Genomic DNA, 24,612 nt, shown 5'->3' with positions numbered 1-24,612 from the left:
ATTGGTAGTTGTAAGGACCATAGCCATAAAGGTAGTGTTAAGGTGAAGGAAAGTAGCAGAAAAAATATAAATTTTTACTGAAAAACTAATCTTCTTTAGGAGGTTCAAGTGGTTATGCAAATAAAGTTGGAAAACTGTAAGATTAAAAAAATTGTTTTTTATTCTTAACATGAAAAGCATGTTGTACATGGATTAACTCAGAAAAGACTTCATAAATTTAGACAAATCTTTAGTAAAAATACATAGAGTTACGACAGAAAGTGTTCGTACACCTGCGTCCCAAGTAGTTTTTGTTTGTAACTTAAAAAGTATCATGATTAGGCTAATAGAGGTATAATATAATATAAATATTATACTAACACACATCTACATAAATTTTTATGTAAATTGAATGACAAATAAACTGTTTATAAGCAAATAACCAAACACAGGAGGGACAGAAAGTGTTTGTATGTTTACTTTAATGGTCAGTTGTGTGGCCTTTCAGGTGAATTACTTGGCGCAATCTCTCCTTATAGCCCTCCTTGATCGTTTGACAGTACTCGACAGGTATTTTCTTTCATTCTTCTTTACAGAAGGCCTCCAACTCTTTACAAGTTTTTCAGATGATGCTGATGAATCTTGGTCTTCAACTCATGCCAAACGTTTTCAATTGGGTTGAGATCGGGTGACTGCTATGGTCACTCCAGAATGCTTATGTGATTCCTCTGCAACCAGGATTGCACAGATTTTGATATGTGCTAAGGGTCATTGTCGTGCTGGAAGAACCATCAAGAAAGAGCATCATTTTTGATATAAGTGCCTAATATATCAACGTACTCTTCTTTTTTCATGATTCTGTTGATGTGGTGAAGGCTGCCTACACCAGAAGAGCTGAAAGAACCCTGTAGGGACGATGTTCTTTGGAAGATTTCGTTCCTCCTTCTTACGGAAAATATAGCAAACATAATTGTGGCCAAAAAGCTCGATTTTAGTCTCGTCTGACCACAGAATACTCTTCCAATAGGTAAAGGGTTTATGTACATGCTTTCTTGCATACCTCAATCATGCTTCTAAATGAACAGGCTTTAAATATGGAGTTCTACGAGGACGGCATGCTTTGAACCCAGAAGAGCGTAACATGTTCGTAACTATAGAGGTGCTTACTTCAGCCCCAGTTTTCCTTACCAGTTTCTGTATGTCATTACGTGTTAAATGAGGGTTCCTACTAACTTCTCTGAGAACCTTCTTCTTGGTTCTCTCTGGAATTTTGGTGAGGCATCTGGAACAAGGGAGGTTAGCAGTTGATCCTGTAAGCTTAAACTTGGCAATTATGCTTTGAACAGTAGATTTCGGCACATTAAGTTGTGTAGCAATACCAGAAAGAGACACACAAAACTTGTATTTTACAATAATTAGGTTTTTTAAATCACTGTACATTGTTTCCTGTTCCCCATGATGACCAAGCAGATAATGACGGAGATGGCGCTAAGTTGCTGGAAGTAAATATTTTGCTGACTAAATTCCGATAATTATGAACCCAGTGTCTAGTTCTGGAATGGTATATTGTAGTCTATTTGCCAAAATAAACAAAATTTTTACGGGAATACCAGTTTTTTCACATGTTCTGAAATGTATGAACACTTTCTGTCCCTCCTATGTTTGGTTATTTGTTTATAAACAGTTTATTTGTCGTTCAATTTACATAAAAGTTGATGTAGATGTGTGTTAGTATAATATTTATAATGTACTATACATCTATTAGCCCAGTGGTGATACTTTTTAAGTTATGAGCAAAAAACTACTCGGGACTCAGGGGTACGAACACTTTCTGTTGTAACTGTAATTAAAAAACCTGTGTGTGTGTGTACAACAACATGTAATGTTTAGTAAAAGCTTTCCAAGTTTTGTAAAAATGCACTTATAAAATTTATGGTGATCATGAGGTCAATAAGAATGACTGAGCTTGTATAAGCAGAGTTAAATGCATTATCAAGCTGCAGTGACAATTGGTTTTATTTCTTAAGTGCTTCTGGCTGTATCTGAATGAGTAGCATGGAAGTGATAAGCCTAATCTGAATCAATAGCACTGAAATAATGAGTGAAAGGAGTTAAGTGTATTTGAATTTTAAATATATTTGAAGATGATTAAAAATGTCTAAGCTGCATTGTTGTTTTGTTTTCACTGTTGTTTTGAAGTGTGTGTTCATTCTGCTGTTAAGAAATTTCCAAAAATATGTAGATAAATAATTTTTATTTATCAGGAACGGATTTCTCAAAGGAGAAAATAGAGAGTTACATAAACAAGCTCTTCAGGTGTTAGCTACACGAATAGGAACACTAGAGGGCTCACAAACTGGAACAAAGGAGCTACTACGGTAAGAAATTTTAGATGTATTATTTAAATATTAACTTAGTTGCTGAATTTCAGCATAAAAAGTGTCTACATAAAAATGTAATCTTTACAATATCAAAATGATAAGAAAGGAGCAAGGAAATATCTTAACCTTCTAAATAAATTGTAGTAAATTGACATATAATGTCACTACCTTACTTAAGACTTACTTAAAGGGAATTTAAAAATTAATTTGTTTTTTTCATTGATGCTCATATATAAATAGTAGCATGTGTAATTTATATGTGATATAGCTATTGGTTTAAATAGGTTGAGAACTTTATATATAGTCATGCTTTTTCTGATGACCATTCATGTTGACAATAGTCCTACACAATCAAGCACTATTTCCACCACATCTGGTATGACCAATACAGGTCTCTTTTTCAATGGTGTTGGTGCCCCATGTTTATCCATATTTCTTTATATCCTAATGCCATTAAGCACAAGGAATATCCTTCTCATGAAAATTCTAAATTCTGGATCTGATACATACCCTTTCAAGAAGGGTAATATATAATATAATAATAAAATAAACATCACTCTTTTCATACTGATGTGGCCAATATATGATTTGGTTCTTCCCACATTAACAATAAAAAAGACAAAATGGAAATATGTTTTTACTATTAATTTATTTGTTTAATGTCCTGTTTAGTGGCATGATGCTGTTATATATTTTAAGGTGTCATTTTGATTAGTCACTATCACATTCTGTTTTGAAGGTTTTTTCTGACAGTTGTTACATGTCAGTGATATATCTCTGGATGTTGTATTTTCTTAACATCTACAGTAAATGACAGAGTGCTGATTATTGTTTGTAGTAGTGTTCCTATGAAGGAGTGATATGTGATTTATTTGGTGTTATAGGTCTCTGTCATTGTTTCACTCTTGTAATCGTTGCAGTACCCTTGAATTCTGACACATTCCATTCTTCTGTGACTTTATATCAATTTTGGTTATCATATGACTATGATTTGAGTATTCAACATTGTTTCAACATAATGTATTCAATCTTTTAGAATTTGTAGCATATTGGAAGGATTTTCTCATTGATATCTCAGTGTTATTGGATTTGCAACATTATTTGTTTTGTCAGATACAATTTTCAAGACAATGTCCTTTAACTATCACAGTTTTACTGAATTTCTAACTTTGTAACAAGAACCACTAAATATTTGGCTGAGCTCATTCATGTGTTTCGTATGGGAATAAAGTTTGAACTGAAAGTAATATATACAAGTGTCTTACAGAAAATAGTGTAAAATAATATGTTACAATATTTCTGTCTCATTTTTTTTGCTATGTGATGTGTTGATCAGTTGAGTCTTATAATGATGCTTATTTTCTGCAGTATAGTGGTAATAATTGTAAGAATGTAAGTATAGAAAGAAACATTTTGTAGGGATTTATATATGTACTGGATTACACTAAATCATCATGAACAAATAATTAGTAATATCTTGTTACTTCATTTGAATATGCTTTACATAAAATGTGGAATCAATGATATTGTAAAGCTACAAGAATGTTAATATATCAAGAGAATGAATATTCTAGTGAATTATTTATTGTGTGTGTATTTCATCATACTTCCCAAATGTTAACAAATGGTTGAATAATGTTAAAATAATTGTGTAATTCTTTATTCCTCTGAATTCAAATACTTCTTAACTCATCCTCTGGTGGGACAGAATTAAGTACAATGCTAAAATCTGGGGTGTGATTCTCTGCAGTGGACAAAGCAGATAGCCTAATATGGCTTTACACTTAAAAAAATACAAAGAACTTGGAACTATTAAGTAACATTCTTTCAAAGCATAAACTTTCAGTATCAAAAGACAGCTGTTCCTATAATTTTCCAGAGAAATTGTGTACTGCATCTATAACACTCAAAATGTTTCTCATCAAGGTATTGTAAAGATCATAGAAAGTGATGAGACTTTCTTGAGTGTGATCAAGGTGTTTTGAGTAAGACTATATGGATTAGTTAGATTTTAAAGTGCATAGGAAGTGTTTCATCGAGCATGAAAGTTGTAAGGCAAGTCATCATAAATCTTGGAATGAATGAATTATATATACTTTTATTTATCTTATTTTTCAAAGCCCAGTTGGATTAAAAGAAGGATACGCATTTAACAATTTCATATTTGCATATAACATGTTTTCTTTGGTGACTGTACTGTCTTTGTTCAAATTTATTAGTTGTGCTACTACCTCATTATCAGTTATTAGGTTGTTTGAAAAATAATAGATTTTTATACCAAAATTTTAGTCTTTCATAGTGAAAAGAAACCTGTATTTTTTATGACTTCATATATGCCATTGAAAAACTAAAGCTTTCTTCTATTCATTAGTGCTTTTATTCTTTTCTAAAACTTTACTTCCAATATTTCACACCCTTACAATTAATGATAGAAAAAAAAAGTTCTGCATTGCATTTTTGCATGAATTCAAACTTGGTCATAATATATCACGAAGAGCTTACAATATCAACCAAGCATGAGGCAAAGAAACTACCTCGAAACATACAGTACTGCATTGGCTCCAAATGTTTTTTTATGGAGATGTGACTCTTGAAGAATAGGAGGACAGAGGATGTCCTTCTCCTGTTGGAATCGACCAACTGAGAACATTAGTGAAAGGAAACTGTTACACAAACACAAGATTATGGTCACTGTGGCCAGTATTATCCATTACAGATTGCTCAACCAGGACCAAAATATCACTGCAGAGGTTTACTGTCAAGAATAGGAAGAAATTTGTAGGAAGTTGTGTGGATAAAATGTTAGCATTAGTCAATCAAAGAGGACCAGTCTTGCTTCATGATAATGCTCAGCCGAATGTTGCTTAAATGACACTGCAGAAGCTCAATGAAATGGGCTATGAAACATTGCCTCATTCTCCTTACTCCCCACACCTATTACCTACAGACTATCAATTTTTTAAGCATTTGAACAACGTTTTACAGGATAAAAGATTAAAAACAGCAGCAGCAGAAAATGGGTTTAAAGAACGTTTGAGTCCTGGGACTTCAGAGCTTTATTGTTATGGCATAAAATAATCCTATTTTTCATTGGCAAGAGTGTATAGATTCACCAGATTCTTATTTTGATTAATAAAGTTGCTTTTGATTTTTTTTTCTTATTACGGTTAAAAATTTAAATCTGCCACAATTTTTCTAACAATTTAATAATTTAAACCTCTTGCTAAGGGTGGGTGAATTTACATTATCTTTACGTGAAAGAAATTTACATTCGAAATGTACTTAAACCTTTTTATCATTATGATATTTGAATATATTTGTCATCAAAATGTAACTAATAATCCATATTTTAATACTGTAGAAGTTTTAAGTTCTTAATTTTATAAAGCAATATTTAATAAAAATCTCAAGTTAACTAGTATGCGAATTGTGTCATTTGCTGTCCAGATGTGTCCTCTTCACTAATGTATTTACCACCCCTTTGAGAAGTATGGAATTTAATGTATACTCTTTATAATGTTGCATTGTTCATGCAAACTATACTTTTTATATAGCCTTTAGTCTTATGTAAAACTAGAAAACTAGATCCTTCTTACCATATCTTTACTTTTAGAAATTGCCAATACTTCTTTTTGATAATTAATACTATGTTCTTTATAACCAATAAAAAGTTAATATATCAAGTAATCTGTTATGCTACATTGTCTTCTTTACAGACTTGTGTATATTGCTTCCAGTTCAAACTTTTGGTCAAGCATGGCCAGATGGTTAGGGCACTCAACTTGTAATCTCAGAGTTTTGGGTTAAAATTCCTGTCACACCAATCATGCTCATCCTTTCAGTTGTGGGGCCAATATAATGTAATGGTCACTTTCATTATTATTTCGCAAATGAGTAGCCCAAGATTTGGAGGTGGGTGGTGATGACTAGCTGTTTTCCCTCTAGTCTTACACTTTTAAATTAGGGAAGGTTATTGCACATAGCTTTTGCAAAATTCAAACAAACTTCAGACATTATTTCCACAGGAAGCACATCAACAAGCATAACCAAATTTGTAATGGCTCTTATCATATAATTATAAACAGAAAAATTGTGATAGTTGATCCTTCAGCAATGGGTCAGGGTTCAAAGGCCATGTCATCACATTTGTTGACTTGCATTCAAAATTTTATTGAACCGCTATTCTATGAATTTATTTATGTCAGTAAATTTGGAATAAAATTATAGATTATAATTCAAAATTTAATATTATGTTTGAGTTAATTTAAAAATAAAAGAACATATTTAAGTATAATTTATAGTGAGTTGCATGGTATGTTGAATGCAGCACTGTTTAAAATTAGTTGTTTGTGATGTGAAAATACTAAGTCTGTAATTTTGTACAAATTAGGAATTCAAATTACTAATATTGACAAACTAGAATATAAAATGAGAACCTTATATCTTTTTATTTTGCTGAGATATTGCTTACAAAATACTAATATACTAAATCACAGGAAAGACGGTCAGTTTTATGTTATTGGATACATGACCTGAGTACATATGCACCTTGTCAATGCAAGCTATGTAATGTTAGGTTGGCACAGCTGGAAGTTCAATATAATAAAAATAATAAATATATATGGTTATATTTAGTGTTATGAGACTAAATCTACTCAGAATAAACATTTGTACCTTCTTATAATATGATGTAGTCATTCTAGCACAAAAAAGCATAATTTATATTTTTTCCTAATTTTTTTTATGATGGTTATGAGGTTGATTAAATGATAGACACCACATAATTAGAGTGCAGAAAATAATGCAAGATATAACACTTAAACAAATGTATTTAGGAGGTTTTAGAGATTATGCAAATGGTATTTGAAATTTTTGGGACTAAGAACAGTTTTTTAATCATAACATGAAATCACTTTGCACTCAGACTAGTAATAAAACAGAGTTTATTTTTACAAACAAATCTTCAGTGAAGATGTTTCACTAAAACCTTTATTTTTTGTATACAAAATAGTTGTAACCTTCACTAAAAGTCTACCAAATTTTGCAAAAGTGTTCAAAGACATAGTCTGATTTTTGTATGTTATTATTCTGTGTTCTTTGGTGTATTATGCAATTGAAATTTGAGAATTTTCAGATGAATAAAAATAATTTTAATCTTAACATGAAAATCCTTTTGCACTTGGAACAGTGAGCACTTTAAATTCATATATTTGCAAAGAAAATTTAAATGGCAATAATTCCTTAAATATTCAATTTTTTTTTTCTCTCAAAAGACTCTTAATGCTTACTAAAAGTTTTTGAAATTTCATGAAGATACACAAAGTGTAATAGAAGTTATAGTATGGAAGTTGTAAAGTTAATTTAGGGCCAAGATTTAGGTCAAATCAACTGATCTCATAGCAATAGAATTAAAGTAAATTTAGTTTCAGTCTTAATATGACCTTCAATATTTTCAGATGTGTCATTACTTAAGTTTAAACATAACTAGTAAAGACATCCAAACCAGGCACCACATCTATTTTGTTGGTTGTCTTTACATGAAGAGTGGGATAACACATGATTCTCCAGCACAAATGCAGTATCAAGGGGAATAAGTTAAATAGTTGTCAAGTTCATATTAAAGAATTATTGAATGTTTAATGAAGGTTAAAAGGTCAGAAAGTTGAAATTTTGTTATGGATGAACAAAAATACAAACATAAGTCACTTAAAGTTTTGGTGGGTGTAGTTAATTAAGTCAAGTGTAAACAAAGTTAAGCTTAACTTGGAGCTTGTTGATTTAGTTGTAAATTACATTTTATTGATAGGATAGTGGTTGAATTCAAAATTTTTATTGTTTATTTTTTCTTTTCACAAATTAGGCATGCATTCCATTACTTAGTGAAATTTTCCGAATCCTTACCTACCTTCTCAAGTTCTGTTATGCTGACTAGACTCTTGGAAACGTTGTCACTTCAGGTAGAAGACAAAGAGCTTCGGGAAGAATTAGTGAAGGTGGCAGACAGTTTCCTGAAACGTGATTGGTTGGGTTCTGATGGTTTGAAAGAGAAAGGAGCTAAGCATAATCAAAATATAGAAACCCTTCTAAGGTAAATTGTATTATATCATGTTAACTTGCAAAAGAAAAAAAAAAATTAAATAATGGGAAATATTACTAGTTTAGACCATGTTCTTATTTGAGATAATTTAGGATAATCAGTTCTCTGATAAATAGAATTTGCTCATTACAAGTACTGTTTAAAATAAAATTACTGTAACAGGAGTGCAGTTTGAATCATAATTAATACATAAATAGACCCAGAATTGTAGGTGTTTTATATATCTCAAGAGATGAGCAAAGAATTATGTATCAGAATTATCTTAAATTGTCTTTTCCATTATTGTTGAAAATAGATATACAAGTTTAGGCATATTATTACTTGAAGATTCCACTTTTATATCACTGATAAGCTTTCCTTTTCATTCTTTTTTGTCCAATATAGTTCTACTAAATTTATTTCCCTATAGTTTGGAACTTAAGCATCATAAAGTTATATTATTTGGTATTCAAGTAATTTGATTTTTTTTATGTCAATCCACTGTTACTAAAACTAAGCCTACTTTAATAATTGGCACAGATTTCCAATAAATTTCAGACTTCTCTATTTTCTTTCTCCAGTGAGCATATAGTAGATGTTTTCTTTTTTAAATTCTGTTTAATCATTGCTGATCTTGTTTCCTCAAGTGAACACTGTTGGAATGTACTTTACTGTTTATTAACCATAATATGGAACTCTGTTGCCCCATTTTTTGTAATTGGTTGGAAGAAGGTTGAAACATTATTCACTCCTTTACATAGTGCTTTCTCTACCCATACCAGTCATTTTTACATATATAATTTTCTCTACAAGTGGGTTTTCTCGTCATCATGCATAAATGTATGAAGTTTTATATATAAGACTTATTCATGTGTTCTTTACATAATCCTCTGTTATCTGGAACCTATGGTTTACATCACAGGTAGCTTCATTGTGTTTGTTTTATTGCATATAACATGATAAAATTGCTGTTTAAAAGTTTTTATGAATCTCTTTCTACTTAAGTTAATTTACTAAACAAAGAAATTGTATAAATAATTTTACTGTTTTCTGATTTTTTTTTCAAAGCTGGAAAATATTAGTAGAAAAAGTAGTTAGCTTTGATAATTATTTTGCAATTAATTAAATTCTTTTTTTCTTTGTAAAGTGATGTTTTGCTTAAAGAAAGTTCAAGTGATATATAACTGTTAAGAATCTTCAAGTTGTGCTATTTTAATTGATTTTAAACACAAAATATCTTCCATTTGTGGTTTATCAGATGATGGTAAAATGCTAAATATCCTCAAGCTGTTCTTTATCCAGTGATGTGAAACATTAAATGTCTTCAAACTGTCCCAACCTTCAACACTTAAATGCTGCTTAAATATCACCTTTTCATTGGTACAAAATTAATATAGAGAAGTGTATAGTTATAAGCAAATGCTCTGTTTGATGTTTATCTAACCATTAAGAGAACTTTTATTGCCCTGCTTTATTTGGATTAAATAATCTGTACTAGTTTTATACCAAATCTTTCATTAACATGATTAAATGCCAACAATTCTTTAACATTTAAAAAGTAAAACATAGTTATTAAAGAGTTCAATTTTTTTTCCCCTTTAGAATCCAGTTTATGAATGTTGAAGATGCTTTAAAACACTTAGAAACATTTAGTACAATTGCCCTTGAAGATCTTGTTACTGAAGCAAGGAAAAAAAATGTTTTCTCTTCTGTGTATCCAACTTTAAACAGGTATAATTGACCCTAATTTCATATATCTGTAATTGTGGAAGAGCAAGCCACATATCTATCACAACAGCCTTGTTAAATTATTAATACAGACAACCATCTTAATGAATGTAAAGCATCTACAACCACAACCTTTAGGATTAATTTACTATTTCTAATAATTCTAGAAGTTTTCAAGAGTTCAAGGCTTTCCATGCAATTTTAAAATTGTTTCTTGTCCAAGTTTATGGAATTTATGTTATTTAAATGATATGTGATATGATTTCTAAGCACATTGTGAGTTGTGACATTAATTAATCTTTGAATTTATATTTTTTTATACAAATAGATCTACATTCAGCACTTTCTATAAAAGTTTTTTCCACTATCTAGTAGATGTAGTAAAATCATCAGCTTGCCAAGCAGGAGAAAATAGAGAGGTATGCAAAAGTGGAGAAAAAATAATTTTTATGTAAAACTTAAGCTTGTTTATCTTTATTATAGAAAGATTTGAATTGAAACACTAACTGTTAATTTGTGATATTTTACTAACCCTTTGGATAAACGTAATTTCCTTCTGAGTATATCACTACTGACATCTCAACCCATCAAAGAATTCTGTGTTCTAGCTGGTTACGCATTTATCAAATCATTAGATGTGTTATATTCTTTCAGAAACATTATCTGGATAAGCAAGTTACAGAGATAAGTGTGAAAGAGTACATCATGTATTTATTTTTTATGCATGTTTTTAGCAGTATTCTGCTGCCTTTTTCAGTCTTAACTGTATGAAGATAGGAAACTTAAATGACCTTTAGCATAAAGACTTTGATTAAGAATTGGAAAGGTGATTGAACTTCAGATTAAAAAACTGAAGATTGGAAAGTTAACTGACCTTTATGATAAAAACTGACAATTTTTTTTCCTCAACTTGCTAAATTTTCTTTGAAAAGATTCGACACACAGCTAGAATATATTAATGCTTTTAAAGAGGCATACCTCCAAAGTTATTTGCAGCATTCTTTTCTCTATTTTTTATTTTTCTAATATATTTTTTTCCAAATTGCTAAATGTTTCTGTAAAAACAAACACTTTGTTTCTTAAGAAGTTTAGAGTATTTATTATCAAGTGTGTAAGTAAAAAGCATTACGCTTATATTTTTAACATTAAAGACATGAGCATTTTATGGGTGATTTTTATGCTAGCTTGCATTAGTTGTAATACTGCTAAAAACTATTCTGAAAATCAGATTAGTTTTTATGGTATATAGTATGCAAGTTTGTTTTGAATACTCATGCAAAGATACAGATGGACTATCTGTGCTATAGCTGTACTTCAGAAAAGCTATCAATTTTTGAGCTACTTTAATCAAATAGTGAAATTTAAATGTCATTCCTATATTGCATCATAATCCCAGAGTGTGAAGCACAATTTGGTGCTATTGCTCCTCATACTCAAAAATTCAGCATACAAGTTACTATGCTGGACCTGGCCCTTGAAATTAAGTCTTTGAAAAGGACATTTACACTTTAGATCATTATAATAAAACTCATTTGACTGATATTTTGCCTTTGCTGCTTCTCCTGTTTAAGTTCCTCTGATATGCACTACAAATTTTGAAAGATGACAAATAATGTGGATTTTAAGAACTTTGTATACTTTAAAGGAAATGATCAAGCAAGATCATTCTAAATCAGAATTGAAAGTAGAGTCATGATCTTTGAAGAGATTTATTATTCAAATCAGTTCTTCAGTTTAATTTACCTCAACATTTGACTTTGTTTTTTTCAAGTTTTAAGATGCAAAAATAATAATGCAAGGGTGATTATTAGCATCCTAAGAGGTAAGAATTCAGTAAAGCTTCATCTTAACTCTTTTGTTAATAAAAGTCTTATATTTTAATTTAGTATTATGAAGAACATAACTAAGCATTATCAGTGATTCATTTAACACCTCTGTATAAAAAACGGACAAGTATTTGAAATGTTAAAAAAATTGTCAAGCATTTATCATAGTATCATGATTATGATTTTAAATAGTGTCTTGATAACTAGTGATTTTAAATGCACAGTGTTAAACCTTTTATCTTTTAGGCTCGTCAAAAATGCTTACAAAACTGGTTTCAAGTTGTGAAAGTATTCAAGCTTCTTGTAGATCAAATTAAGGTTGGTATTTTCAATTTATGAAATAAATAACATTTAATGTAATTCACTGTTGTTTGCAGTTCATCTTCATTATTATTTTAAATAGCCTGTAAAAAAATTGAAATAATATATTGTAATTACTAGGTAATTAATTATATAGGAAAATCTATGTAAATATAATAGTACTGTCTGTTGTATGTATGCCCATGTAGTTACATTGAAAGGTGTGGATGGATCTTATCAAAATTGTTATGAATGTTGGATTGTATAGAAATTTATAGTTTTGCAGTTTCTTTAGGCATGATATTTTTACCACTACTTCACCCCCTGTGGATTGTTCTCCACCAAATTTGGCATGAAGGTTTATTGGGTTTGGTCGGGATACATACACATTTGTGATTTTTTCCTGGACAGTTTTGTATTTTTTACAGTTTTATATGTATATACATACAAGGGAAACAACTTTTCATGTCCTAAGATAATCTTTCATTAATCATAAATTTATATAAGTTATACCTAGGAGTTGGGTACTTCAACTAGTATTAAATAAGATACTGAAAAACATTGTTTGTAGTGTGTTAGAAATATGAGTTTACTGACTGTTGGATATACAAGACTGTTTAAAGTAAAAGTTATTTAGTTCATTTAGTATTTAATTATTATTTAGTTTTTATAACAAATGTGTTAAAATTATTTTAAAGATGATAGTTATGACAAAGTTCATTACGTAACTTAGTAAGAGTCGTATATTTTATATGTAGTTCAGTTATTATAATTTCACATTAATCAAACCTTCTGTATTTTTCTCATTGCATTAAGTAAGTATTGTTACATCATAGCTTCTCTTAGTTTGTACAAAGTCCTAATCTTTAATTGGGACATTTACATATACAGGCAACCAAAGCAAAGCAAGTGAAGTTGGTTAGTGAAGGAAAACATGAAATTAAACTGTGTGATTGTCAGTTTAGCTGTAATGGTCAAAATTGCAAAGTGAATTTCACAGTTTAACAGAGATAAAGGAGAATAATTTATCTTGTCAAAGGCTATTCTAAAACAATTGGGCCCATCAGCATGAATTTTGAAAAAGACACAGTTATTTAAAGTTTTAGATACAAATGTGTTAACCTATGGGGCAATGTAAGTGAATTTATTGCAGATTGTATGGGAAGAAATAGAGTAGAGAAAAATAATTTGTCTTGACAGTTGGTTTCTAAAGTAACTAAATTAATCTGTATGGACTTTTGAAAAGAAAACAGAATTATTTAGAACTTAGATACAACTGTGACATCCTGTAGTGTAAAGAATTTTGGATATGCATTTGACTTGTTTTGAATATATTATTTTAAAACAAGTGGATTGTGTGCTGCCTATTTATTGTTCACATTTATCCCCAAAAAGTCAGACACCTGTTGTGAAGAATCCAACCTCTTAAAACTGACTGACTTAAGTTTTCTCAGTAGTTGACTTTTTAAACGAGATTACAGTTGTAGATTGTGCAAATATATGCCATACATGAAGCTTAAAACAAAAATTACAAACTTTAATCACAGTCTTAGTACAGCATCTGAATGTGTTTAGTGAATCTCAATAGAGTTGGCAATTAATAAAACTGTTTTTCAGCATCTTTTATAACTACTTTGTTGTACCTCATCTATGTATTAAAGTTGTGTGTTTCCTGTGTTATGATGAGTTCTTTCAGGACACACTTGTGGGGTTGTGGTTATTTATGAAATGTTATGCAATTGTATAACTTCACTGATTATACAGGCTTAAGCCAAGTGTTCAAAACTGTTTGAGTGTAATGTCATTTGTTTGTTATTTCTAAAGGGAATCTAAAATATTAAGATATTAAAACTGGAGGAAATAATTTACAGTACAAAGTTGTTGTTTTTTTGGCATATATTTCTGGTGTCCTCGCTGAAGTGTCAGTGTTATTTTGTTAAATTTTATGTTTACAAATGTGAAGAATTGTTATTATTGTTGCATTTATCAGCTTTTAATGGTTCTAAAGTTGAGTCTTGTATTGCAATATGTTTGTTAAATACCACATATTTATTTAAGATAATTTGTATAACTTAAAACCCACTTTAATAGAATATTGATAAGGAGGGTTGTTTTTTACCTTTTCTGGAACTTGAATGGTACCTTCCAGTTTTGCATTTTTCCAATAATGATAATTAATATTAATTACCTATCAGATCAAACTACCTGCTCTGAGTTAAACTAAACTTCAATCTGGTATTGGTAAGAACTGAAGCTAATTAAATATACTTGTTTTAAATACTTAATTGTAATTATTAACTTAAACATTGTATACTTTGTTAAGTTACTTATATAGGTATGTGATCATTGTGGAAGCTAAAATATAAACTTCCAGAGATAAGTTTATTTTTCTCCTTCAGTTGTTTGTTTATAGCAACTTCTTGTGTGTTTTACATCTTGTCCTTTGTTCTTTCAGTTATGTTTGGAACAACTGTCTTCCCACAAGTGACTGTAAACAGTGATCAGTAGTTTACAGTTTGAGTCATCCTAGGCTTGAGCAGCTATAATTGCTTCTGATTGTTTTTAGCTTTATTTTATTTCATGCGTGAGGCTTGTGAATAGGGTTAAATCTGACTATGTTATGTTTCTTTATATAACAAATATTTCACATATTATAGTCTGTACCTTAGTACCATTTTATTTTAGGTTTTGTTGTTGAAACCTTTTGAAGTATTCAAAGATAAAGGAAATACTGTTGTGTTGTACTTTTTTCCCCTAAAGATGTTAAAGTTCAGTAATTATAGTGTTTTTCATTTTCTTTTAATTTTACAAATCTTTCTTTTTTTCTCAGATATGAAGCAAAATTTAAAGTTCTTTTTAAGAAGGTTGTCATAGGTGGAGAAACCAGATTATTAAATGTGTTGCATCTGATACTTTTCCATTTTAATTACTTGCTATTTTAGAATGTATTAAATGTTTGGTTTTAATTTAGTTATGGTGATTTGAAAATGGAAGATAATTATATTAAACATTTTAATTCTTGTGTTCTGTAAACATTCAAATAAGTAATTTTGATTACAGTGTTAGGAAGCTTAATCCTGTATTACAGGCATTTAATAGATGATGAAAACAGTGCATTTGTTAATGTATGTTACATTTAAGCTATCTATAAGAAACTGCTAAAAGATGTATTCAGTGTCAGAAGGCTAATGTTGAAGTAATGTATTATGTGTGTTATATGTTTAGTAAGTTAACAGAGGAATTTGAATACTTTGCATTATATCAGATAGATAACAGGAAAAAATTTTTGATTTCTTGATCATAAATTATATGTGTTATAATGTAAACTTGTACTTGTGATACATTAAGCCAAGATTGTTAGAATCATATGAAGTAGAATAAATTAACTTTGAACCTCTCCTAAACAAACAGATATTTGGTGGAAGATCAGTTTTGGCATCCTCCATGAAGGTGAGTCCAAACCTTACACTAGTTCCTTATATTGAAAAAAAGACTTCATTTATAGTCTCACATCTTACCATCTTGTTGTAGAATATTCTGTAGTTTTTTATGAAAGAAAATGTAACATAATTTAAAGAAAACTTTATTTTCTGAAGTACATGTTCCAGTTGTAGGTATATTCATCTTATATATAGGGTAGATTAAATGTATTTCTCTTTTGTTGTTCATCATAAAATTTAATGTAGAATGTTTCATATCAGTGAATAGTTTTACTTTGTAATAAATTACTCCTTCACTTCCGTATTTAGGACTTTATAGATAAGTATACATTTGACTTTACATGAAATATGATAATTCTATGAATGATTTGCATTTGTCATTAGTATGGTAGACAGCTTGTAGACAGCTTCAAAGGACAAGCAATACCCCTACTGAATTGTCTTTTCCGTACTCATAAGGAGGATGTTCTTAATCTGCTCAAAAACTTACAGGCAAGCACCAGATATTTGCAACATGTGTGCAATTATGTCAAGGTGAGAGATCTTAATTCTTTGTATTTAAAGGTGTACAAAATATGTGTCTTGTAGAGAGGCATGCTTCATAATCTTAAACCATAAGAAATCACTTCCCATTCCTCGAACAGTATTCTAGTGTGTAAAGTGCAGTATTTTTTATGTCTTTGAAACGTGCACAGAAAAGTGCTGTAATATCTGAGATAGTTTTTATACACACTGAATTGCATATTAAATTGTATCTTGACATAAGTAATGCTAACCTTAAAAAATATAGAAATGTATGTTGTTATGATGAGTTATTAAAAATACACAGAACAATCTTCTGTAATTTAAAAGATAGCAAATCAATGTGCTTAACATTGATTTTTTTATTTCAGAGTAGTTATTTTCTATCATTAAAATCATACATAACTTAATACTGAACATCAAGTTTATCATAATGTAATATTTACTTCAGGTTATAGTATTTAAAACATGAATTAAAAGTCATATTTTGTATTGAAATATGAAATGCTTTGTATTCTTTTACATAATACACCAGATTTCTATAAAGAAAAGATAAAATTGAACGTAGTGTATATAATGAAGGCTATGAATAGAAATAAGAGCATGTTCATTTGTTTTAGTCTTTAAGAACCTCTTTTGTGATGAAAATTATCTCAATGCTGACCTTAAATGTTTGTTTAAAGTATAAATATCTTTAGGACTTTCATTGGAATATGTATACTTTTTGACATGGAATTATGTTTTTTGTAGGGTTTAAAGGATGCAGGACTGACAAGACTTGTTCCTCCTCTCAAGAAAAGCCTTGAGTCTATTATTTATCTCATTATGGGTATGATGGCTGAGAACAAGTGTAAAGGTGCTTTCTGGATTGGAAACTTGAAAAATCGTGACTTACAGGTATGTAAATATTTTGTTTTATATAAATTAACAGAGTTTGAAGTTGGATCAGGAGTTTTTAATACCCTTTAATTTATGGTAATGCTCCCTTTATCACCAGATGTGGGAGAAGATGCTAAAGTCTTGGAATTACAAGAAATAGATGCAAGATTTTTAGATGTATAAGAACAAAACTAAATTTGATTGAAGACATTATCAAGGAATTTGTTAGAGATGAATTATTATAATAAATGTGAAAAAACAAATAAAAAAACATTTATAAAGTGCTGAAAGATTATAACAATAAAATTAGTGAGGTAGAAAAGAATATTCATGATGGAATCTTGTCTCTTTAATATGAATTTGTAAATAGAAGGTCCAACCCTGTCCCTTGTATCTGGTAGAGAAGTTCAACCCCAAACACCATTAGCTGTTAAATATAGAAAAAGAGAATCCACCTGTGAGTCACCTGCCACTAATACTACCATACTTTCTGTGACTGTATAACCTTCCTGGACTACTCCAGTTTTGTAACAATCTAACCCAGCTCAGTAATTAAGCTGCCCAGTTCAACAACATAGCCTGATTGAGAAACAAATAAATTAGGATGAGAACATATCATGGGAGACAAATTAAGTTTAGTTCAAAATTATTTCTGAAGTGAATAGATGGAATAATGCATAAAAGGAGACTAGGTTCAAAGAGACTTGTAACAACTATCAGGTATTGATGGCTGCCTTTACTAAGCAGATTTAAAGTGTTGCATCAGAAGGACTTTTTCCAAACAAAGTTTAAGAGCAGAGTAAGGAAGAAAGATAAGGCTTTAGCTGAACTTGTGTAAAATGTGAAGATGCTTGTACAGTTTTCTTCAGATGCTCTGTGTGAAATGATGGATTTGTTGGCATGTGATCAATTCATCAATCTCATAACTACTTGGAACATAAATTAAGCAAAAGCAAAGAACATGCACATCTTTAAAGGAAGTTGCTGAGTTGACAATGGAATTGGATTCAATTAATAGTTGTAGGTACTTGGTATAAGTGTCAAGCAGAAATTACAAGATCATCAGATGAGATAGTCTCTGCTCCAACAGATTTAAGTGGACTATTTAGAGAAACTGAACCATGAGGCAACAGGTTTATTTATGGAAAGACTTGTTTGTTGGCCAACACTGGTTCCACAGCTACAATTCTTTGTCCTGATTTGGTAATGAAAGGTGGTAAATTACCTCTAAAGATGAAGCAAGAACATAGGATGATGAGTAAAATAAGTGATCATATAGGTTATGTGAGATGAAACTTCAAACTCATCTTGACTATTAGAAGCTTCTCTACTCAACAGATTAAATGACATCAAAGAAGTGTGCATGTTGGAAGTACAGTTAAAGTTGGAAACATGGATATGAGGTAGACTTGCTTCAAACATTCTCACAGTCTGTAAGTAGAAAATCCAGGTACACTACACAACAAGTACATTTGCTGCAAAGATCAGAAATCACATGTTCTCAGATTCACAGTGTAATAATAATAATAACTAAGCCACATCCAGTCCAGCATGAGGTGTAGATAGCCTTTAAAATAGGTGAGCAGTCACATATGCATGTACAGAATTTAAAATGTATTGTTTCCTGAAAATGTTTATTTTAATAAGAAATTAGAAATAAGGAAAAAAATGTGTTTGTGTTATATAAAACAAACTGCAATTAGAGTACAAATACATCAATTGTAATTTTGGTATAACAGTTTTAGTTTGTTTGTTGTAGAGCAAAGCCACATTGGGCTATCTGCTGGGTCCACCACAGGGAATTGACCTGTGGATATTATTTTGGTGATGTAAATCTTTAAACATACCATTGTCCCATTGAGGGTTAAGTATAACAATTAGAACAGTTTTAGCTTGAAGGATGTCTGTGAATTATTTAGGTTAGTTTGTTTCAGAATTAGGGGTGTACATAGAGCTGTTTGGAGCTATGCATGCAGCCACCCATAATTTTAAAATGATAGATGAAAGGCACTTAATCATTAGTATCTGCCACCAGCTCATGGGATACTTTTTTTTTTCAGACTGAATAGTGAGATTTGAGTGTCACATTTGGGGCATTCACACAGCCCCAAAATGTAGAGTACATCTTTGAACAATAGACTAAACACCATAAACCTCTGGATTCACAGTCCAAGCATGGTAACTGTGCCCGGCCCCACTACTTGGGTCAGAATGATCTTTTGTTATTAGGTTTTCTTTAATATGAAGACCAAGGTTTGTAGATTCAACTGTAATTATCGTAACTGTTATAGTTTCATAATGTGATTGAAAAATGGTGAGTGAAAGGGTATTTTTAGCTAAAAGGTAGTTCTACTGGATACCTCCAAGTGTTTATTGACTGGTTTTAAATGTTTTGGCCCTAATAACTATCTTTATCTTAATTACTTTAATGTTTCCTAATAAATTATAATGGAAAAAAAAATTGATGTAACTAGTTAAGTGCTTAATTGTAGTTTATAAAGAAGATTTTAAAACTTGTCTTAAAATGCTTAGCTTAGTTCATTCCCACAATTACTGTGGCTCAGTTTCTCAGTCTACATACATACATACACACACACACACACACACACACACACACATGCTCATTTCACATGGTTTGAATCAGATGTATTCAACATTAATGATTTCCTTAGGGTAATGAGATTCTCTCACAGTCAACAGAGAATAGTGTTAGTGATGCATCCAATGAAAACCATTCGGAAGAGAGTGATACTGTTCCTGATGATGATCAAAGCGATGTAGTAAGTAACTATAAATTTCTATCATTTTATTTCTTTGTGTAACTAAATTTACCATTACCATGTGTGACACATATTTTTAGTGTTTGGTTGGATAGTAAGTTGTTGGAAAGCTTTTACAGTAATTTATATCAGAAAATACAAGATTAGTGGTTAATTGTCAGAACATACTTTTAGTGTTTGATTCTTAGAGAACTGAATTTTATAGAACTTGTTTCAGTAAGCCTTTTGTATTATTGTATACACACCCTCACTGTTATAGGCTATGAATCATAAATTGCATAGTCACACATTTCAAACTTGTATTACATTATTTCATCTATTCATACTGTGTAAAAAAGGACTAGTGTTTTCAAAAATGGATTTGAAAAAAAAGTTTCATTTGCTTTTACAGTGGATTATTTCAGTTTTTTAGCATATTTTATATTTTTAACAAAATATTATTTTCCAGAATTGATTAAAAATTATCAATAAATAATACTGACTTTTATTTGAAATGTCATTTCATTTGGAAATGGTATTTTCTGTTTGTGGGTTAAGTCTTCATATGAAACATTAGTATAAATTATTTTCTTTTTCACGATTTGTGTATTGTCTCACTATAATATAGTCAGAACTTTCTACTTAAAGAGACTCCAAACAATTAAATTTGTTAGTTGTTGTTTAAAAATGATTGGTGTTTAACTCCATTTCAAGGAACTTGAGGAAGAAACATGTACTGGAAGTCCTGGTTTGTCAAAGAAACAAATGAAAGAAGGTTTAGTTGATGAAGACCAAGAGTATGAAAGTGAGGACTTCTAGAGTACATGTTGATCAGAGCTTTACAGAAATACTTACTGGGATGAAAAACAACACTTATATATAGGGTCACTGAAATCTTTACAAAACAAAAAAACTTTTAACAAACCATATGGTAGATAAGAATATTGTTTGCATAGCATCGTAATGAAAATTCCAAAAAATGAAGATATTAAATAAAGCATGCATGTTAGAATACAACACTACTATTGTATGGTACAAAAATGGACAAAAGTCACCATCTATCAATAGTGACTAAACTGGACTTTGTTGGTCTCAGCTGAAAAATAATAATTTTGGTTATGAGAGAAGAAACACATGCAATTTAATACACACATCAGTTTAACAGCACAAAATTTTTGAAACAAATATAAAATATCAAGATTGTTGATGAAAGCTATATAACAATTGTATGTTTTTATGAAAATATATTTTTTTAAATATAGGTGATAAAATACATCTTGACTCATGTTAGATCATTTGAAAATTAAAAATTTTGTTAAATGTAATGCCTTGACAATGAAAAATCAGTATTATATTTAGTAGTGGTGTACCAGAGTCAGAGACCAACAGCATGTATATCTTAACATTTTTGGTATAAATTAGATTAAGGAGATTTTACTCGTATACACCAATTGAAATTTTGTAAGTGGACAAATTCTATTTTCAATTCATTTGTTGAAACATGGGTGATAATGGTGAAAACAGAAGACAAAAGTGCCACAGTTTCAGTGACCAACTTCAGTATGTAAGAATTAATGGGAATTTCTGTAAATAAGTGAGAAAGATCAATAAAGCATAAAGCAAACATGAGAGCTAAACCTATATTACATTAATATAGAATAAGTACATCAAATAAACACTTCCAGTAGGAATCAGCAAAACAAAAGTGAAATCGTTTTTTTTTTATCTATTGGCATTTACACATCTTTGAAAAGAGCTGATAGCTAAGACTGCCTTGTAATGGAAGTGTTCTATTTTAATTTTGTATTACTTTTATATCTCATTATTAAATGTTTATATTTCAGTGAAAATTCTCTTCAGTTTTTATTTTTTAATTCCACACACATTACTTGATATCTATTATATCATTTATGAAAGAAAAATTAATTTAAAATAGTTGCTGGTATTATTACTTCAGATTAGTTTTTAATTCTATACAGAATATTTGTAGGAAATATTCTGATGCTAAATGTTTATTCCACTAATTTTGTTGTGATTTTTTTTTCTCTGAATAGATGTATGTGAAAAATAATGTGTGTTAATTATATAAAACTTATAATCCAGTTTCAGTTCACTTAATTATATCACTGGGTTTCTCCTCAAAATTTTAAATTTTTATATTATTTGAAAGCTCAAGTAAAATTTATTACTTCTTCATGGATACTTTTTTGAATAGTTTGTGTTTGTGTTTAATATTTGGTAGATATATATATTGATGATTTCTGTAACGTGGTTAATGATAAGAATAAATTTCCATTCCTTTGTTTGTCTGAGCAATTGCAGAAAAAAATAACACAGCCAGTAATAAAAGCACTATTTTCTCTTTCAAAGTGTTTCTGTTACAATTTCAATCACCATTTCTAAAATAAATTATGGAGGTGGCAATGAAGAATGTATATGTATTAGTTTAGCTGTGGCATTTTAATAAACCACAAGTTTCTATCTTCTCGCAGTATTATAAAATTTATTCCAAGTTAATTCTTTGTTCGTAATATGTGCAAGGTATCACCTAGCACTAAGTTGATTCTGTTTCAAGTTATCGTTGTTGTTTTCAGAAGTAGATAATACCTGTTACCACTGGGAAAGAACATTGTTTAATATGGCACATTTTGCAAGGGCGTCAATAGCAGTGCCTTTCAACATTTGTTTACGTAATACCTATAAGCTATGGCCCCAGTTGTGTTTAACAAACAGACCTATCTGATGTAGCTTTAAAATTAGTTTAGTTGTACCTGGATATACCACATTGATCTGTTTGATCAGCAGGTGACTATGTTTTATTTGGTTTTGCCATCTTACTCATAGATTATTAATAGCACTAAAGGAGGTTAAGTGATCTGCAATGAAATATACAGGGTGCTTCAAAATTATCATTCTTCTTTAATAAAACAATAACAGACACACAAAATGTAGTTTACATCATCTTATAGCCCTAATCAGAGGAGTTTTACTGATATGTCAGTAGACTTCCACATTTTCACTGTCAGGCTTCAGTGGTTGTCAGCAAGTTTAACCTATGATCAGTTTCACATACAATGTATTGAGCTTTCTCTTGATTGTTCATTCTCATTGAGATTCAGTCCATGTTTTGGACCAATGAAGGTCAAGTTCAACATAGACTTCTTCCTCCCTCTCTGGAATCATTGTTTGCAATGTTACTGAATTCAAGGTAATAACAGTTATTACTTTGTTGTTGCTTTATTCAAAGTATGTTAGATTTTCTCCATAATTTTAATTAATATACCCTTTTTGTGCCATGTGCAATTCATGTGGTAATATTAACTCGTATATTTTCATTAGCTTCACTTGTGTATGATTGCACTATTAGTCTGTGTTCACAATGCAGTTCCACTTAGTCATATAAACACACACACACAATCCTATTTTTATGTATAAAACCCTGTTAACAGAGCTATGTTTGTGTCTAGGATTCAGTTGGCCCAGTACTGTTTGGCCTGTAAGTTTCGTATTTAAGACGTGCAGAGGTACTTAGGGCTTGGTTCATCATGTATTATGTAACCCTGTAGTTTGCTCATCAGTTCATTTTTATTCATACTTTTATTATAATATCGAAGCAAATTATCCAAGAGTCTTTCTAGTAGATTTGGCATGTTTGAATAATTGTATAGAAATTCTGAATTTGTTAATCGTGGGACGTTTTAGGCTTTCATTGAAATATAATTTTGTATTTGCTATGTGTGTTTTTCATACATTTATCAGTACTATACAGGTATATTCTACAACTGGCCTTTTGTATTTTCTGTTAATTTTTAATATGTTTTCTGGCTCTTTTCCATATACTAGTTTTTATGCTATTAATGTGTGGTATCCAGTTTAATTTTGAGTCATATGTAATTCCTAAGGATTTTGCTAACGTTGCTCCCTGTAAGAGAGAATCCTATCTATATATAATTGGTATTAATTTGCTTGTCTTCAATTTTGTAAATACTATTACTTGTGTTTTGTGTGCATCAATTTTCATTCTACAATTATCAGAGTACAATTCTGTTTTGTTTAGTTGTGGTTATACATTGTATGTTGCTAATGTTGGGTTTGGGACACTCTTCAATATTGCAACATATCTGTGAACTGTGAGCAAAACAGGTGGTCTGGGTCTTTGAGAGGAATGGTTGCCATTTTGCAGCTAAACTAACTGCAGCGCCATCTCAAAGGAAAAAAAAAACATGTCAATACAAAATCTGTGGATCAGGCTACTAATTTTTGATTTTCAAAATAGGAAAGATAATTAAGGAACATCTATCACATTCTGTAGCCAAAGGTTGTAATTTTACCTGTTCTGTTAATAGTAGCTGTGTCTAGTAATAAGTAATAAACTTCATTTAATGTTAAAAAATAAAAAATAAAAATAAGGTACTGTTGGTTTTTTAAAACAAGAATCATTGTTTTAGTTCTTTATTAGATTGTGATCAAAATTAATTGCAGGTATGTCTTTCATTTTACTGGAACTTAATGACATTTATTCTTTTATCTTAGTATTTCACTTTTCAAAGCTCAAAAATATTTATTGATTTTTAATGTGAGAAATACCTTGGTAAAATTGTGGTTGAAGGCTCTCAAGTTAGAAAAACTTTTCTCCTTTCTTAATATATACCTATCATTCATGTTAAGAGACTACATTAATATCTCAAATATTTCTTATCTTATCCTTATATTTATTATTAT

General features: G+C 30.1%; 1 protein-coding gene across 4 annotated transcripts in view; it reads left to right on the top strand.

Moving 5' to 3' along the window:
- The window catches only part of Fancd2, a 152,592-nt gene extending 130,217 nt beyond the window's left edge, over positions 1–22,375 (top strand). For 2 of the 4 annotated variants that reach the window (XM_076447881.1, XM_076447883.1), the window contains 10 exons: positions 2,244–2,357; positions 8,221–8,448; positions 10,039–10,167; positions 10,493–10,583; positions 12,237–12,308; positions 15,702–15,740; positions 16,115–16,264; positions 17,003–17,149; positions 19,804–19,911; positions 20,605–22,375. In XM_076447881.1, the coding sequence (XP_076303996.1) occupies positions 2,244–2,357; positions 8,221–8,448; positions 10,039–10,167; positions 10,493–10,583; positions 12,237–12,308; positions 15,702–15,740; positions 16,115–16,264; positions 17,003–17,149; positions 19,804–19,911; positions 20,605–20,709 (1,183 nt within the window). In that variant the 3' untranslated portion in view covers positions 20,710–22,375. Of the gene's footprint in view, positions 1–2,243; positions 2,358–8,220; positions 8,449–10,038; positions 10,168–10,492; positions 10,584–12,236; positions 12,309–14,745; positions 15,741–16,114; positions 16,265–17,002; positions 17,150–19,803; positions 19,912–20,604 lie in introns of all 4 variants that reach the window. The other 2 variants (XR_013011959.1, XM_076447882.1) reach the window with 2 other exon arrangements.
- The last annotated feature ends 2,237 nt before the right edge of the window (positions 22,376–24,612 follow it).

The sequence above is a fragment of the Tachypleus tridentatus genome, chromosome 8 (genome assembly GCF_004210375.1).
Source record: "Tachypleus tridentatus isolate NWPU-2018 chromosome 8, ASM421037v1, whole genome shotgun sequence".
Taxonomy (NCBI): domain Eukaryota; kingdom Metazoa; phylum Arthropoda; class Merostomata; order Xiphosura; family Limulidae; genus Tachypleus; species Tachypleus tridentatus.
The sequence above is the reverse complement of the archived record's forward strand: the minus strand, read 5'-3'. Positions and strand labels throughout refer to the sequence as shown.